This window comes from Strix uralensis, chromosome 8 (assembly GCF_047716275.1).
Source record: "Strix uralensis isolate ZFMK-TIS-50842 chromosome 8, bStrUra1, whole genome shotgun sequence".
Lineage (NCBI taxonomy): Eukaryota > Metazoa > Chordata > Aves > Strigiformes > Strigidae > Strix > Strix uralensis.
The window spans coordinates 10,589,412-10,605,029 of record NC_133979.1 but is presented as its reverse complement, the minus strand read 5'-3'; the positions used below and the strand labels follow the sequence as shown (position 1 = coordinate 10,605,029).

Below are 15,618 nucleotides of genomic sequence, written 5' to 3'. Positions count from 1 at the left end.
TGTCCAGTGGGAAGGTGTTAGTATGATTTTGAGTATTAACTGTATTCATATAATAGGTATCAGTGAAGGATTACTGGAGTTTATGATACAGATTGCTTAATAGCTACATTTTTATTTTTGTGAGCAAAATACAGTGATGGGGAGGGTAGACGTGGCTGTGTTCTTTACAGGGCAGCCCATAGTTACATCCACATGAAGTTACTCCAGTGCCAGCAAGAAAATACTATTGAGCTTTTGTAATTCTTTTCTCTCAGCATCACCCTGCTTCGTCAAGAGTCAGCACAGGTGAAAATGAGGGTGAACCTCCATCCATGTCTATACTTCCAGGAAGGTGCAGTTCATAGATTCATCATTATTTGAACCCAGCTTAAGCCAGTCCTGCCCTCTGCATGGCATCTTGGTTCCTTACAGGATGTGTGCGTATTGACAAGGAGGGGGATCAGGAAATGGCTTTTCCTTCCTCCTTCCCTCCTCACTGTAGTGTCTGCATTGCCAATTGCAAAAGAGAAGTGCAGCGCTGCCCCCTTTCCTCACCTCTGGCCCTGCAGGCGTGGGACCATGGAGGCTATGCTGCTCTCTTCTCACGGCTGAGGGTCTCCACCTCCTTCATGAACCGCAGACACAGCTCCTCCTGCCACGGCAAGGCCACGCACTGCACAGCCACAGGCAGCCCCACAGCTCCTGCCACAGCCTGCAGCAGCAGCACAAGTGGTGAGAGGTTACCTGGGGGGCTCAGACGTCCAGCAGCTTTTGGAAACATGGTTTAGGCACGTGGCTTGTCTTGGAGAGTAGGGGGGTTGGAGGCTGAGCCCTGCCATTCAAGCAGTGTTAGCGTGCTGGGGCAGAGGGAAGGCTCTTGCTGTTCTCGTGATAGAAATTGTTGCCAAATCTTGGGCAGTGTGTTTAAGACACCCAACCCCCAGCCAGCTCTGCTTTGAGCAGTCTTGCAGCCAGATCCCTTTTCCTTCGGCACCCTCATTCCCGATCCATTCTCCACTGACAGGGCCCTGGTGAAGGTGTCACAGAGCAGGAGGAAAGTGCAGTGCAGTGCTGTGAGCTGTGGCCATCACAAGAACCTACTCAAAGAAGCCTTGCTGCATGGCTTCTTTCTGATCTCAGCCTATAATCCAGCCTGGGATTGCCCCCCCAGTCCCTCCAAAGCTTAGTGACTTAGTGACTATTTCTTGGAAGAAAAGGTACTTGCAAGGGGTATATAAAGAAGAGGTGATTTTTTTTTGCACTGTGCCCATATTGATGGAGACATTTAGGAGCCCCTGATTTCAGTTACTTGAACATCAGCAGTCTCTGCTCCACCACTTTCTGTGTCACATACCTGTTTCAGCATCTGGTCCCAGGGGTCATCACAGCATCCTCGGTAAAGCTTTAGGTCTTCCTCATCAGCTTCTGTCACTGTGCTGACAGGTACAACTCCAGCAGGGAAGTTCAAGACATTGTACAGCATCGTGGAGGAGATGGCAGCTGAGAGAAGCAGAAGAGAGAATGCAGGTAGTGACAGACTCGTGTCTTCCTTCAAACTTACACGTTACATGTTCACTGAAACCCCTGAGAACCAGCTGCTGCTGGGAGGAGAGATTGCACAGGGCTGGTCATCTGCAGGTCCAAGTTCTACTGCAAGAAACAACTGCCACCAGATCACTTCATCCATGCGTCTTGTCTATCTGCTTGCACAGCTTTAGGGTAGCTATTTTTCCTTCCTAATGCCCATAAAATGCTTAGGTGGGCAGTGCAGCTCCATGGTAGTAGATATTTCTGTCCAGTCTCAACCACTGCAGTCCTCTGCCCTCCTGGGAAAGTCCCAGACTCACTTACTGAGGAGTTTCCCGGGGTATCCTGTGGTGAAGGCAGGCCCCAGGACAGGGCACAGCACAACATCAAGCTGGAGTTCCCTCCACCGGGCGATGAACTCTGTGCGGTACACCTTGGGGAGGAGAGAGGAGATGACATGGAGGCCATGTCCATGCCTAGAGCATCTCAGCTTCTTCAGGGTATGGGCCAGGCTCTGGCAGGGCCAAAGAGGCAGCAGCAGGCAGCTGTGCTCACAGGAAGAGTCAGGGGAGTGTGTAAGTGTCTGCCTCCACAGCACGTGGTCAGACTGGCCAGGAATTGGAAAGGTCTCTTTTTAGCCATCCCCACTCCCAGGACAGCCTTTGTTGTGCTAGGACTGTCAAATGTGGGCATTTGGGCAATTGATAGTCTTGGCTGAGTTGACCCAAAAGCCCATCTACCCCATTTCTACTCTCTTTTCTGTCTTTCCCTCTGTTTTGTCTCCTCCCCAGCACCTGCCTGCACAACCCCTTTCCTAACTGATGACCCTCTGACCTGTCACTTACCACAAAGCCTCAACTCATAGCATGATGCCAGAGAGAAAAGTCCTCAAAACATACCTCTATTTGATGGTGATGATTCCACATCTCCTTCACTGACCTGCAAGTGGAAATCGTAGCAACATTTTTAAGCTTTAAGAGGAGGAGCAATTGCTTAAATAATCCTCCAGTTGATAAGGCCCAGTAATTTTAGCAATTAATTAAAACAATACATTTTTCAAAATTTGTCTCAAGTTTCCTTTGGCATTTGGCGAAGCAATTAAGCAACAATGTCTGGAAGTGGTAGAGGTTTCCCTTGTGAGCCTGGATTTAGCACTCATCGCCGCCCCAAGCTTCCTCTATGACCTTGTCCTTGCAAGCCCCGCAATCCTTTCAGGATAACGCTAGGGGCAGCGCAACACTGCGGAGATGAGTCCCTAAAGGCTGAAGCCATCTACAGGGTGGAGGAACAGCCCCTGCAGAGAGCAGCTCAGAGCCTGTCGTGAATCCAGTCCTCCCCACAATGGACACTTCGAGAGAAGGTACCATTCGTTTTCATGGACATCCCTGGGGACGATGCCACCTTACCTCATTCCACCCAAGGCGCTCAGGTAGTCAGCCAGGCGGGGAAACTGGAAAGGCATGAGGTTCCTGTTAGGGTCATGACAGGGGGGTGCAGTAACTTGTGCCACCCCAGGAAACCCCTGGTTCTGGCCTGCCTCGGTGCCTGAGGATGCTGCGCTGAGGGTGAATGATGATTAAAAATGCTCCTCACGGTTCTGAATTTACTTTGCTTCCAACTTCTGGTTGTTGGTTCCCAATTTGTTTCTTACAGCCCAATATTTCCTGCTCACAGAAAAGTGCACTGACTTGAACCAAGTCACCTTTCATTATTTTTGATAAATCAAACATTTTTTAGCTTGGTATCTCACAGAAACAAGACCTTTAAAAGCACTTTGATTGCCTCCCACTCACTGCTGCCTTTTTGATCCTGTCAGCTGGGAACAACCCAACTGGACACAAAGGCAGACAAAATGGAGGACGGAGAAGCCCTGCAGAGGAATGCTCAGCTGGTGAAAGGACTACAGTGAGGGCCAGCCCTTATTAATCACCAGGAGTCCCCATGAAGGTGTGATCTTTGGGAGGTGTCCAACACAGTGATAGATCTTCAATCTCAAATCCCTCTGCTGCAGTAATCCCAATGCATGAATCTGTAGGAAACTGGGCACTGCCAGGTCTAGCATTTGGAGAACCACTTGCTGTGGGCTCTGCATAATCTTTTTTACAGCTCTTGGCTAGTCCTTCTCTCATTTCCCTTTGCACTGGATAAATCCCAGCAGAGGTCTAGAAAAGACCTTCCAAAGTGATAGCATGTGCCTTAGCCCGAAATCCCTGCGTTTCTAGTTAAAAGTGTCTCTCAGTACCATCACGCTTTCAAGCATCTCAAGGCCTTGCTGACACCACTCTGCTTTGAGCCTGAGGTCAGGGACTCACCAGAGGTTTAAGAATCAGAGCCATCAGCTTCTTCCCCAGTCTTGGGATCTTGCAGCAATTCACCTGTGATTTCAAGTTTGGATCTACAATATCTCCTGTGCTGAGACATGACAAGAGGAGGGGATCATGCCAGAGAAGCTGTATGCCCTTTCTCAGAAACCTAAGTATCTCCTGTTTGGGATGGGAGAGATGGGCTCGTTTTGCCTCTGCGTTGTGCTCATGGGCATGGGGATGGTGGTGTTTTACAGCAGAGGGATCCTACTTACAACACATCCAACCAAGCACGGCCTCCATCAGCAAAAAACGTCTTCAAAAACAGTTCAGTCATGACATAGTGGATCCCAGGTGGAGAAAACGGCACCAGCTGCACCAAAACACAAGATGATGTGGCAGCCTGGGAATGTGAATAATTTACAAGGCCCAACTATGGATATACTTCAAAGGCAGAGCAGCACCTCCCTGGGCTCCACATGCCAACAGAGGTCCTGGTTCAATTCTTTACCAGCCCAGGCATCTCCCCATGGGATTATTCCTCCCTGATGCCATTTGGCTCAGCTCTGAGACCTCTCCAGAGCTGTTTCCTCCTCCATCCTGCTCCAGACAGTCACTAAACCAGAAACTGCACCAGTTTCCTGCCAGTCTCAGCAGAACTGACACCTGCTCAGACATGGACTCACTTTGGTATGAAGACCACCACCAGCATGTTTCTACAGTTAGGTCTAGATGGAGGGAAGGATGTCTCCCATCCCATGTCCTATGGCCCTTTTCCCTCAGTGGTCCAGGAGGGACAGAGGTCTCCATGGGCATTGGGGAAGAAGGGGAAAAACGCCTCTCAGAGCCCTGCTGGGGAAGGACAGACCTAGAAAATCCCGGGGCAACATTCCAGAGTCAAATGCAGCACTTCATGGATGCTGCTGTCTGGTGTGGACCACAGCCACCAGGAAATCAGAGATGGATTTTTTACACCCCCAGCCCTGTGAAGGTACAAGCTTGCTAATCGCTAGTGCTGTGTCCCCATGAGATGCACTGCTACCCCGGGTACGTGTGCGTCTGTGTTGCATTACATGGCTATAGTAACTTAATCCCAAATCTCTGGTAGGTCATTTATCCCACAGTTGGGCTTGGGGGCTATGTCTGGTCTCTGAAGGATGATTTCAACAGTGAGAAGCAAAGCTGGAGACACCTCAGGGAGAAGAGCGCAGGGTGGTTGTGCTCACCTGGTGCCTGGCTGCCTGCAGAGCCTCCCTGGTTTCCCGCACCGCCCGCCGCATGCAAGGGGGCAGCGGGAAGTAGCCGTCTGTGTCGTAGTACCCGACCCGCAGAGGAGCAGAGCTGGAGTACACCTGGAGCAAAGGAGCCACCAGTTAAGCATTTCCAACCCTGCTGGGGGTTGCCCCCATGCTGAAGCCTACTGCAGAAAGGGATAAAAACTCCAGATGATGGGGAGTAACTAATTTTCTGTTTTGCTCCTTATAGTTTCTATAAGTTACCCTGTCCAAATGTCCACCCCTGCCGCCTTCTCCAGTTTTCCCTTCAGTCCTCCCTTCAGATAGAGCACAGCCACTCAAGGACAGTAGAGTCAACTATTGCTACAAAGGATGGAGGTGGAAAAACCTTCTGAAATTCATCTGCTGCAGCAGGAAAGGAAATGTCCTCAGTCAAGAGATTTGCTGCAGGAGTTTCTGATCCTGTCTCATCTTGCCCTACAAATCTCCAGCTTTCTGCTCCTGGTGTTGCCTTCTTCCCCACTCTTTGCTGGGGTCTCTCAATCTGATAAACTACACACCAGCTGAAAGGGCACAAAGGATACCTAATTATTAACCTATCTTTTTTTACTAATAATTATGATTGTGCCCTCAAAGAGAGCTAACAAGTTACTGGAAACCAGTACTGTAAAGATAACTGGACCCTTAAATAATGCATACATTGAGAGTGCAGCACCCTCAGAAGAACCAGGACTTGCTGACTTAAGGACTCACCTCCTCATTGAAGGGGATGGGGGGCACGGTGGGGTCCAGCTGGAACATCTCCTGACAGAGCAGCGCCTTCATGCATAGGGCCAGGCTGTCCACATCCCTCGCCATCGGCCCCAGCGCACACGGAACTGGAGTGGGATGAGAGCAAACACTGTCTGCAAGCGATGATCAGGCAATGAGGTGGGATGTTTCAGATGGACTCCAGACAGATCTTGGTTGTCTCAGGCTTTCCTCAGGTCTAGAGGAGCATATAGAGAAAAACAATTAAAAATTCATGTACCTGCCAGGATCCCACTGACTGGGCTACTTGCTCCAGACAGGCTGTGGGAAAAGAAAAAGAAGTATATTGTAATTTCAGTAATGGTGAGATATTCTCAATATGTTTGAATAGCACAGCAGAGTCTTCAATTCAGGACCTGAACCAGAAGGAAATTATTAAAAGTATTTGATTTGAGTCACGTGAAACAGAAAATTTTGGTCAAAATGAAAAAAAACCCTGCAAGAAATCTTAGTTTGGTTTAAGAAAAAATGTTCCATTTTGGCATTATTTAACCACTTTATCCCCCTTTTCCTTTTAACTCCAGGCCAGATTTACAATGAAAACAGGCCATTTCCCTACAAAACCTAACAACGCTGCCTCTTGGGAGAGACTTTGAGCAAAGTAAGACAGCCTTTAAGAAACTGTCCTCTCTTTTCCCCCCGGGTACTTACTGAGTACCTTGCTCCTTCTGCTGGGTTTGGCAATTAGCAGGCTTCTTGCAAGGTGGGAAGGGCAGGCCCCAGCACCTACCTGAGCCTTTCGGCCGTGGGTTTGAGCCCGCATAGCCCACAGAAGCTGGATGGCAGGCGGATGCTGCCACCGATGTCCGAGCCGATGCCCAGGATGGAGCCTCCCCCTGCGATCAGAGCTCCCTCCCCTCCTGAGGAGCCCCCAGGGCTCTTCTGGTGGTTGAAGGGGTTCAAGGTCTGGCCGAAGATAGGGTTGCTGCAGTCATAGCTGGGGAGAAGAAAACCAGCAAGCAAGCTGCCAGAAACAGCCTAATGCCCTGAGTTTGTTGGCTCTCTCTGGCAGTGAACTTATGTGGCATAGCCACCCCATCCTTCCAGCCCCTAAATCACTGGGAACATGGCTCGTTCCCATGAGCTCCCACTCCCCCTCCCATGCACAAATGTGCTTGATTTCTCTTATGTCATGGTAGGTTTTTTCCCTCTTAATCTTATTTGAAAGCTGTTTTCAGTTGAACTGAGATTTTTGGCAGCTGATGGAAGAGGAACTCATCCAGGTAACGTCTCAGGAGACAGGAATGAGCCTGTCCTGGTGTCTACAGGCTGGTTTTTAGCTTCGGGAACACAACCAGAGGAGAGATTTCTAATAAAGTATGTTACTTGAAGAGGGATTGTGGCACGTTGGTCATTGCAAATGGGATGGCCCCCTGTCTCTTCAAAACCTTGACTAGGACGCTGTCCTCCTGCACCACAGTGCCCAGGCATTGCACAAGTCCACAGGTTGACAGATGCCCCTGCAGAGAGGAGAAGTGACAATGGACACGGTCAGCCCAGTTCCCCTGCAGTTTTGGAAGGATGATCTGGTGTCCCCTTTGGGCGGGGTGGGTACTAACCCACTTCCTTGCAAATCCTTGCATGAAGGGCCAAGGACTCCCTCTCCTTCCATCCTTGGCAGAGGGCTGCCAAGCAGTCATAGGGTTAAGGCTTCTCCTGAAGCTGTCCTTGCTCTTTTTCTTGCCATTTCTTTCCCCTGACCCAGATGCAACTCCATAGGTGCACTAGCTCAGGATCAAACCCAGTGTCCTGCTCCAAGTGGAGCCACCAGTGGATGTTCAGGGAGGAAATATACATCCCAGGCAAACACACTGTGATCCTTTTTCAGTTAGCCTTAGTGTTTGGGGCTTGCTTTGGGCTTTGAGTCCTCTTAACTGTGTTAGTAAGTCAACATGGAGGAGACTGCCTAACAAATTCAGCTCAGGAGTATGTGGTCAATCCTCATCAGGGCTTGTCTGTGAGGGGGTCTCTGGTGCATCTCATGCACAGGCTCTTTGCTAAGTGGCTCTGTGGCCAGACTACAGCCCAACAGGGATTCAAGGTTAACGGTTCCTGCTACTAATGACTTTCTGGAAGCTAAGCGATGTTCTTATACCTGATACTGCAAACCTCTGCATAGAAGTCTAAGTTATGGCCCAAACAACCATGTAGCCCAGGCTGTGCTGTCTCACATATCAGAGAAGAAATCATTTGGGTGTATAACTATTGACTCCTTGGGTTTTTTGCTGATGGAGGTTTCTAACTGACAGGGTTGCAGATGCAATGAGATGTGAGGCAACAGCCTCAGACACAGCCAGGCTTCCCGTGGTGTAAGCAGGGAGGGATTGGGCCCCTTCCACATTCTTCATGTCCCATCACTTCAGCCTAGCTCATGATGGGACACTTCACAGACACAAAAGGAAGCACCTGGTGGCCGATGTGATCCTTGATGCTGACTGGGATGCCGTAGAGCAGTCCTTTCTCCCTCTGCTGTTGTATTTCCTGGAGCTGCTCCTCACACTCTGGGATAAAATGTCGCAAGCAGTTTGTCTGCTGGGTCACTTCCAGGGCCTTTGCCAGACACATGGAGGAATAGGTGTTAGTTAAGAACAGCACCGTTACACAGTGTCATTTAGTAGCTACTTGGATCTCCAAAGCAAGGGCTTGTGGCTTGGCATGAATAGTAACCTCCTCCACAGAGCATCCCAGTTCAAGCCATCTCAAAGGACTGTCCAGTGATGGGTCTGACCCAGGAGACAGAGAAACCCCTGCCTTTTCATATTTTTCTCCTGATATCTGCTATGTTAAGAATTTGTCATAATCACCAGCTTCAGCAAGTCTTCTCAGCCACCAGCCCACACACCATGGCATGGAGAACATAAGCGATTTGCCCATCACACTGAGGACAAGAACTCACCTTCTCTAAGTAGGTGTAGAGGACAGTCTTGGGGGACAGAGACCCTTCCTGTAGTCTCTCAGCGAGTTCCAGCAGGGGCAGGGACAGGATGGCATCTGTCTGGACACTGGGGACCTGCAAAGGGAAGATAAAGGAGATCCCAGGACAGCAGCTCCAGTTACCCTTTGGCTCAAAGGGGATAAGTCTCTTAAGCTCTGCCAACATTATCAACAGAGCTTGCTGGAAAGGTGGACCCTGCATGTGGGGATTCAGACCTTGAGCTGCTGAGCGTTTCATCCTGAGTTTGGATGTCATGAACACGATGCAAACACAGGAGCCCAGCTGTCTCTGAAGGTGTGTAAGAGCTTCATGCATCCACCGCAGTAGAGGACAAGGCAATGCCTCAGATCAGAGCATTCCTCCTGACACTGCGGGACTTACCCACTGACCAACAGGTAATCTCATCTGAGCAAGCACCACCCTGGGCAGAAGGCACACAAGTCCTTGCACACAAGTTTCAGACTGGCCCTTCACCCCTCAGAATGGGTACAGGCAGTGTGGGTCAGTCTGGTCTGAGGACAAACACCTAATAGCTCATGCCCAGCAAACTGCAAAGAAGTCAGTAGGGACTCACAGGTGGGTACAGTCAGCGTGAGTGAAGACTGGCAGTTCTCAGTGCCACCAGCTTTTTTTAAGGTTTTACATCATATTTATATATACATATAGTTAATAAAAAATGTTGCGAAGATATGTACCACCTGTAGCTTGTATGCTTTATCTCCAGGTATGTTACCTGTGTAAACATAAGCTGGCTTAACCAATACCTACTCAGAAGCAAATGGAGCAGGAAGGAAAGGTGGTTAGAAATCAGTGTTGCAGTAGGAATTCAGGGTCACATCCACGCTGGTTGGGTGCCTGCCTTATTTGTCCCCACGTCATGTCCTGGTTGTTCCCAGGAGACACTGAATTCCCTGTGCTTCATTAGTGTTAAGTTAGGCCAAGCATCTTCTGGGCAGCCTGCTGGGCCAGGAGGCTATGAACCCTAGTTAAAGCTCTTTTGAATTCTCTCCAAGAGCCATCCAGAAGCCTGGTTTTAGAGAGAAAGATATAGGGGTGTGGACAGATGTGTAAACTTAGGAGTTAGGAAGAGGAAAAAGCTTTCTTGTTTCTGCCCATAGAGGCAAAAGACATTTCTAGATCCTGAAAGAACTGGGTTTTGGATCAATGAAGGTCCCGTGCTTCATCACCTATATTGTCCAAAACCTCTTCCGGGTGAGTAATTCACATCTCCATGGCTGTAGACTCTCACTGCCATCTCATCCAGCTTGAAGAGAGCAGTGATCTCCCTTCCTCTCAAGGCAGCCTTTCCTCTTGTTGAGGGCTGCTGGCACATCTCCCCTGGAGTCCTCATTATAAAATCTATGGAGGCATGAACTGGAAGGAGGAGCTGAAGAACAACATCAGCAGACACCCCGGTGGGATTCAGACCCCCCAGAAGGACAGGTTACCTGTTCCCTGAACTGCTGGACAGCCTTTGCCATTTTCTTCACACCCTCATCCTGGGTCCTCCGAGCCTCTTCCATTTTCTTCTGGATTTGCCTTTTGACCAGCCATTTCCAGACCACCGTGGCTGCTGCCGAGCTGCAGAGCAAGGCAAGGGCAGCAGAAGTATCTACCTTCCTCTCTAGCAGGACCTGCCTCAGCTGGTGCTGGATCATAACGTGCCCTTCTGGCCTGCAAGGGATGGAGTGAGAAAGAAAAGCAAGGTAGGAGCAGGAGCCCTTCCCTGCCTCCCCAGACCTGTCCCTCCTCCCAGCACCACCGCTTCGGGTCAGCAAATAGTTTCTAAGTCCAAAGCTGACCCCTGCAAAGCTGCCTTCAGTGGAGCATGCAGTGGAGAATGATTGACTGGGAAATGGAAAAGGTGAAGTTCGGCCAGTGAACCTTGAGGCATCGGGTTTATAGGGGCTTTCTGGACTGCGGGAAGTTTTCTGCTGGGGAGGAAGGGCTGTGGGATCAGCTAAACAAAAGAAGCAAGGAAATAGCTGCTCTCCTATTTCCTCTGTAGCCTGAAAGGACAATGGGAGAAGGGGAAAAAACAGCTTGAAATCACAAGACTTCCCCGCATGGGTTTGGGGAATGATATGACAAGAGGATGCGTAGCTGTGGGGCACCCACTCACTCACCAAATCCCTTAGCCTACGCTGCTCCTATGGTGGCCAGAGGCTGTTTCAGGAGGCCTGTGGAATAGTGCTCAGCACTCCATGATGTCTGCATGTACCAGACGAGAGGCTATTCCACCCCGTGATGGAGCACGCTGGTATTGCCCTATGAGTGGAAAATCCCACAGGGTTGCAGGCCAAAAGCAAACTACTTCCAACAGACATTGGTACAGCTAGTGTCTGAGGTCTTTCCAGCACAGATGCCTCTCACAACAAGCACACAAGAACCATGCACTGAGCTGAAGGCAACAACCCAGCCAATATCAGCCCCAAAACAAATGCCATGGTCTGTCTGTGATCTCTGCTGGTTTTGGATGGTGGATCCTCCTATGTGTCCCACCTTCAAAAAAGTTTTTCAGCAGCTAGACTGTGCATTACAAAACTTTGCAAGGTTGTCCTTGATGGCCAGAGGCCCAGAACCTGATCCTGCTCCAAGAAAGTGTGGAAATGAAGGTGAAGAGCCTTCTCCCATCAGGGCTAGGTAGTCCTCTAATGTCTGCTTTTTTATCCATTGTCATGTCCATTCTTAGCGGTTATAAGATTTCACTTGTTTTCTGTAGCAATTTGTGCCAGTAGGGAATGTTCTTCTCTTTGTTCTTAACTGGGGAAATTTATGAAGGACTCTGAACAAAACTGGCTTTGGCATGGTCTAAGAAACAGTCTGGAGCTGACAGAAATTAGCTATGTGGCAACAAATTAAGCTGGCCTTTTACTGTATTCCCTTTCAGTGGCACCCTGGCTCAGGGGATGCCTCCTCAGCTAAGGCACTCCTGGCTTTACGAGAGCAGCAGCATGGGGACATGCCTGCAGCCCACCCAGCTCCTGCTCCTGCTCCATGGTGCTGGCTTCAGCAGGTGCCTCCGGAAGGCACATGTGAACAGGGTCAGCACACAGCAATGCCCAGCCCTCTCCCAGCCTCCGGGAACCCATGCAAGGGCTTCCCGAGGGAGAGGTGGGCTCTTTGCCTGTGTGACAGCAACATAAAACATAACCTCTATGATGGACTTAATGGACATGGGAGGTTTTTTTCCCCATGCTGGAAAGTGTCGGGGCATTGGCTTCCCACAACTGCTTGTGCACTGGGACCTGTGCTCCGATCTTGCCCTTTAGACACTCAGCAAATGTTTAATGGAGACAGAGTCAGCTGTGTTCAGACCGGCTTGGCATTTCAAAGGGCAGATTTATCAGCAGGCGCAGCTGCTTTTCCAGGTGGCCGGATGCTGCTGAGGAAGCCTCTTTCCTATCAATGTGCGAGCATCTCCACTTCCTTCATGAACCGGAGTATGGCTCCTCCTGCCACTGCAAGGCCATGCATGGCACGGCTGTGGGCAGCCCCATGGCTCCTGCCACAGCCTGCAGCAGGGACACAGGCCATGGCAAGTGACTGGAGGGAGTGAAGGTTGAATCCACCCTCAGGACTGGGATGGTGTCAAAATCCAAGCCTGTTTTTCACCCTATGAGTAGACCTGCTGAGGCACTCCAAGAGCCAGACAAAATTAAAGTGTCCCTGCCATGGAGGGGAGCAGTTACATGGAGGCAGATGGGCTGGGTCATAGTGGAGGGCTTTGTGTGGACCCACATCTACCAAAGGGGAGCAAGGATGCTTGGGAGAAAAGCCTGCTGAGAAAGAGACCACTGTCCCCATGGGGAAACTGAGGCAGGGAAGCAAAGGGATGTCCCAAGTCAAATCTCAAGTCCATAGCAGAGGAGACAGACCCGCCTGACTCACAGGTCAGTGTTCACTCCTCCACACTGTGCCCGTGTGCACTAAACAACCAAGGCCAAGTGCAACATTTTTGCAATATTTTCTCACCTCAATCGATCCAGGTCCAGGGTCAAACTCACCAGTGGAGTTACAATGAAAGCCAAGATCCTTTTCACAAGAAGAGTCAGCCTGTGGCAGCTGGTCTGGGATTTCATTGTGGCATCCACAACATTGCTTTCACTTTGGACCATCACAGAAAAAAGGCAGTGAGACCAACTCAGACAGTCCACTCCTGTCCCCAGCAAGAGCTGCACTGTCTATGCTTGCAAAAGCAAAACTGCACTGACACTGTCATCACACTCCATCCAACACCTTCAGCTCTCAAGCAGGTTAGGTTTTGTCAGAAATTTCCTATAACTAAACTGTCTTCCTCTAAATTGGTAATAATTATTTTTAAGTCAGCTTTGACTCCATTTTGATTAAAATGACAAAGAATAAATCCTGACAGTTATATCTCATGTTCATGTTTTTGGAACCAAACACTCTGATGTGCTTTTTCAAAACAATTTACAAAATGAGGTATGTTAACTATGCTTCTCTGAAAGAATTTTAAAGACATTTCACAAAACACTGAAATCACACTGAAATGGGCTGGCCCCCTCTGGAGAAGTTGTTCCAGTTGTCTCAGAGGGCTGAATAAATGTTTTCTGGGTACTCTCCAGTTTCTGACTCATTTCAGCCTGGAATATCTATTGGAAGCATGAGATTTTCCTCAACTCCAGTCCAACCCCACCAACACTCACAGAACGTAACAGCTGGTAAGAAACTTGTCACTATTTAATCTGCACCTTTCCAGCAACCAAGAACATCACTTGAGAGGTGAGGGTCTGTTTCTATCACACCTTTTTCCTGTTGCTCAGCCAGGAGACTGTTGGCTCTCCCTGAATAAACTGCAATAGGACGGGGAGAGAAACCTCCCATACCAACCCTCACACCTCTGGCAGCAGGGGCTGCTCTCTCTCCTGACCATCCCTACGTCTTTCCCACTTTTGTGGGTACTGCACTGTTTCCCTTGGGCCTTTCCATAGACAAGTGGGTGGTATGGAACCTACTTACAACTTCTCCAACAAGGTGGAGACACCATCAGCAAAGAAGCTGCAGAGAGCTGTTAGTTCTTCACCAGAAGGCAAGGAGCATTCCTACTTCTTCTGTCATGCCTGGTGTCTTGCACAGGTCTGTCCCCACCAAGTGACAGCAGAGACTTCAGCACCCTGATGGTGAAAGACTGGGATGTTCCCGGCTGCTCCATGGCTGGGCACAAAGCTCACAACAGCAAGTTGGGCTTTTCACTGGTCTCACCATGGGCAAGCAGGGCAGGGGGGAAGCCAGGTGATTTGAGTGTAAATTAGGACAGCAGATTGAGACAGTGCTTGGAGAGATCAGGATTTGTGCAGCTAACAGCTGTTTCAGAATGAAAGATGTACTAACCCTAATTCTTGCATTTTTATGTTTCAGGGGTGAGCCTTGCTATGTCAAGGTGTTACATTTCACCTATTTTTTAAACATTTGCTTCTAGCTACTTAACTACCTCCTCCCTTGAAACTTGTTTGAGAGGAATGTCTGGGATCCTGGGGACACTCATGTCTCTAATGCCCTCTGCCACTTTCTGTTACATCAGAGAGCTCTGTTTGCTTTGGAATCTGTAAGAGGCCAAGTGACCTGTCCTAATGACTCAGGTTCTGCTGATATCAGTTCTTCTAGAGAGTTTTATTTGCTCCTGATGTTGTGACTACAAGTCTAACCTGCAAACTAAAGAAAAAACCCTGCAAACTGAAGTAAAACCAAATGAAAAAGCTGGATTGTCTGATAACTCAATCTCTCGCCCTTGCTCAGTTACTTATCTGGCCACAGAATGAAATGTGGGTTAAAGAGAGCAGATTTGAATTCTTATTAAAATCAGGAGGAAGGAGGAAAAATGTTCAAAGCAAATACCACAGCCTTTTATGCTGGAGATGAGAAAAACTAGTAGAAACAAAGCCCTTTTGGCCCAAGCAGCATTTCTACCTAATTCTCTGAGACAGACCAAAGCCTGGACTTTGGTCAGTGCCAGGCAGCTGGACAAGCACTCTGCAAGCACATGGTGTAGGTCTACAAGGGCTGCACAGCCTGAGCCAACAACTTATGGTGAAGGAGCCATGGAAGGGTTTGAAACACAGCAGCACTGTGCTGGCGGGTGTGGGAAGGAGCTGACATCCTCTCTCCAGTCCAGAAGAGGTCTGGAAGCAGAACTTTCCTGCAAACCTGAAGTTATGCCCTACTAAAGGCCTTTCTCTCTTTGAGTTTCAGCACCTGAGCTCACCAGACTGCTCTCAGCATCGCCCTCTCCACTTTTCCCCCACATTTATACAGCAAATCAATGACAACGTGTCTTGAGAAGGACACTGAGTTCTACTCAGGGGGTGTTTTGCTCTCTGCCAAGCTGAGACACTTACCTGCTCTTTAAACTCCTGAACAGATCCCTATATCTGGTCCAAATCTGCATCTTGTTTCCCTCATGCCTCGTCCATCTTCTTCTGGACATGTCTCCACCTCATCCACTTCCGTGCCAGAAGAGCTTTGGCTGAGCTGCAGACCAGGGCTGAGAGCACCCACACACTCTGCTTCAGTATCTGCTGGATCATAGTGAGAACTTCCCTTTGGGTGCTGGGTCCTGGGACTAACGATGTGGGTTCCTGAGATCTAATGACTGGCTGGAGGCAGGAGAGAGGAGAGCAGGAGGAACAGTAACAGTAAATCGCTTTCAGAGCCACCCACAAAAAGCAGCTGGAATGCAGAGTGCAAGTATGCACAGGGAAATTCCTTTTAGAAATAGGACCCTTTCACTTCCTTCAGCCTTGCAAAGATATGAAGGGATATATGAGCAAAGGACACTGTCCTTTCCTTGCAAAACAAGGTCTGTGCA

At 49.3% G+C, this 15,618-nt stretch overlaps 1 protein-coding gene across 2 annotated transcripts; it reads right to left on the bottom strand.

Annotated features, from left to right (window-relative positions):
- Positions 1-94: 94 nt before the first annotated feature.
- LOC141946412 (vitamin D3 hydroxylase-associated protein-like) lies at positions 95-15,251 on the bottom strand. 2 transcript variants are annotated; one of them, XM_074876134.1, is made up of 19 exons: positions 15,149-15,251; positions 13,773-13,927; positions 12,765-12,896; positions 10,592-11,057; positions 10,238-10,463; positions 8,751-8,864; positions 8,261-8,404; positions 7,181-7,314; positions 6,585-6,791; positions 6,075-6,115; positions 5,798-5,949; positions 5,036-5,161; positions 4,085-4,182; positions 3,819-3,918; positions 2,913-2,956; positions 2,406-2,445; positions 1,831-1,939; positions 1,334-1,479; positions 95-691 (listed from the first exon to the last, which is right to left on the bottom strand). In XM_074876134.1, exons 4-19 carry the CDS (start codon positions 10,681-10,683, stop codon positions 566-568), a joined length of 1,899 nt encoding a protein of 632 aa, XP_074732235.1. In that variant the 5' UTR covers positions 10,684-11,057; positions 12,765-12,896; positions 13,773-13,927; positions 15,149-15,251; the 3' UTR covers positions 95-565. The 2 variants fall into 2 exon arrangements, with proteins under 2 accessions (XP_074732235.1, XP_074732236.1); XM_074876135.1 differs by having other exon boundaries at positions 5,798-5,922.
- Between the last annotated feature and the right edge of the window lie 367 nt (positions 15,252-15,618).

Coding starts and splice junctions, on each gene's coding strand:
- LOC141946412 (XM_074876134.1), bottom strand. CDS start 10,683: ATGCCTCAAGGTTCACTGGCCGAACTTCACCTTTTCCATTTCCCAGTC. Junction 8,405..8,750: donor TCTACACCTACTTAGAGAAG/GTGAGTTCTTGT, acceptor TGTCTGGCAAAG/GCCCTGGAAGTGACCCAGCA. Junction 3,919..4,084: donor CGTGCTTGGTTGGATGTGTT/GTAAGTAGGATC, acceptor GTCATGTCTCAG/CACAGGAGATATTGTAGATC.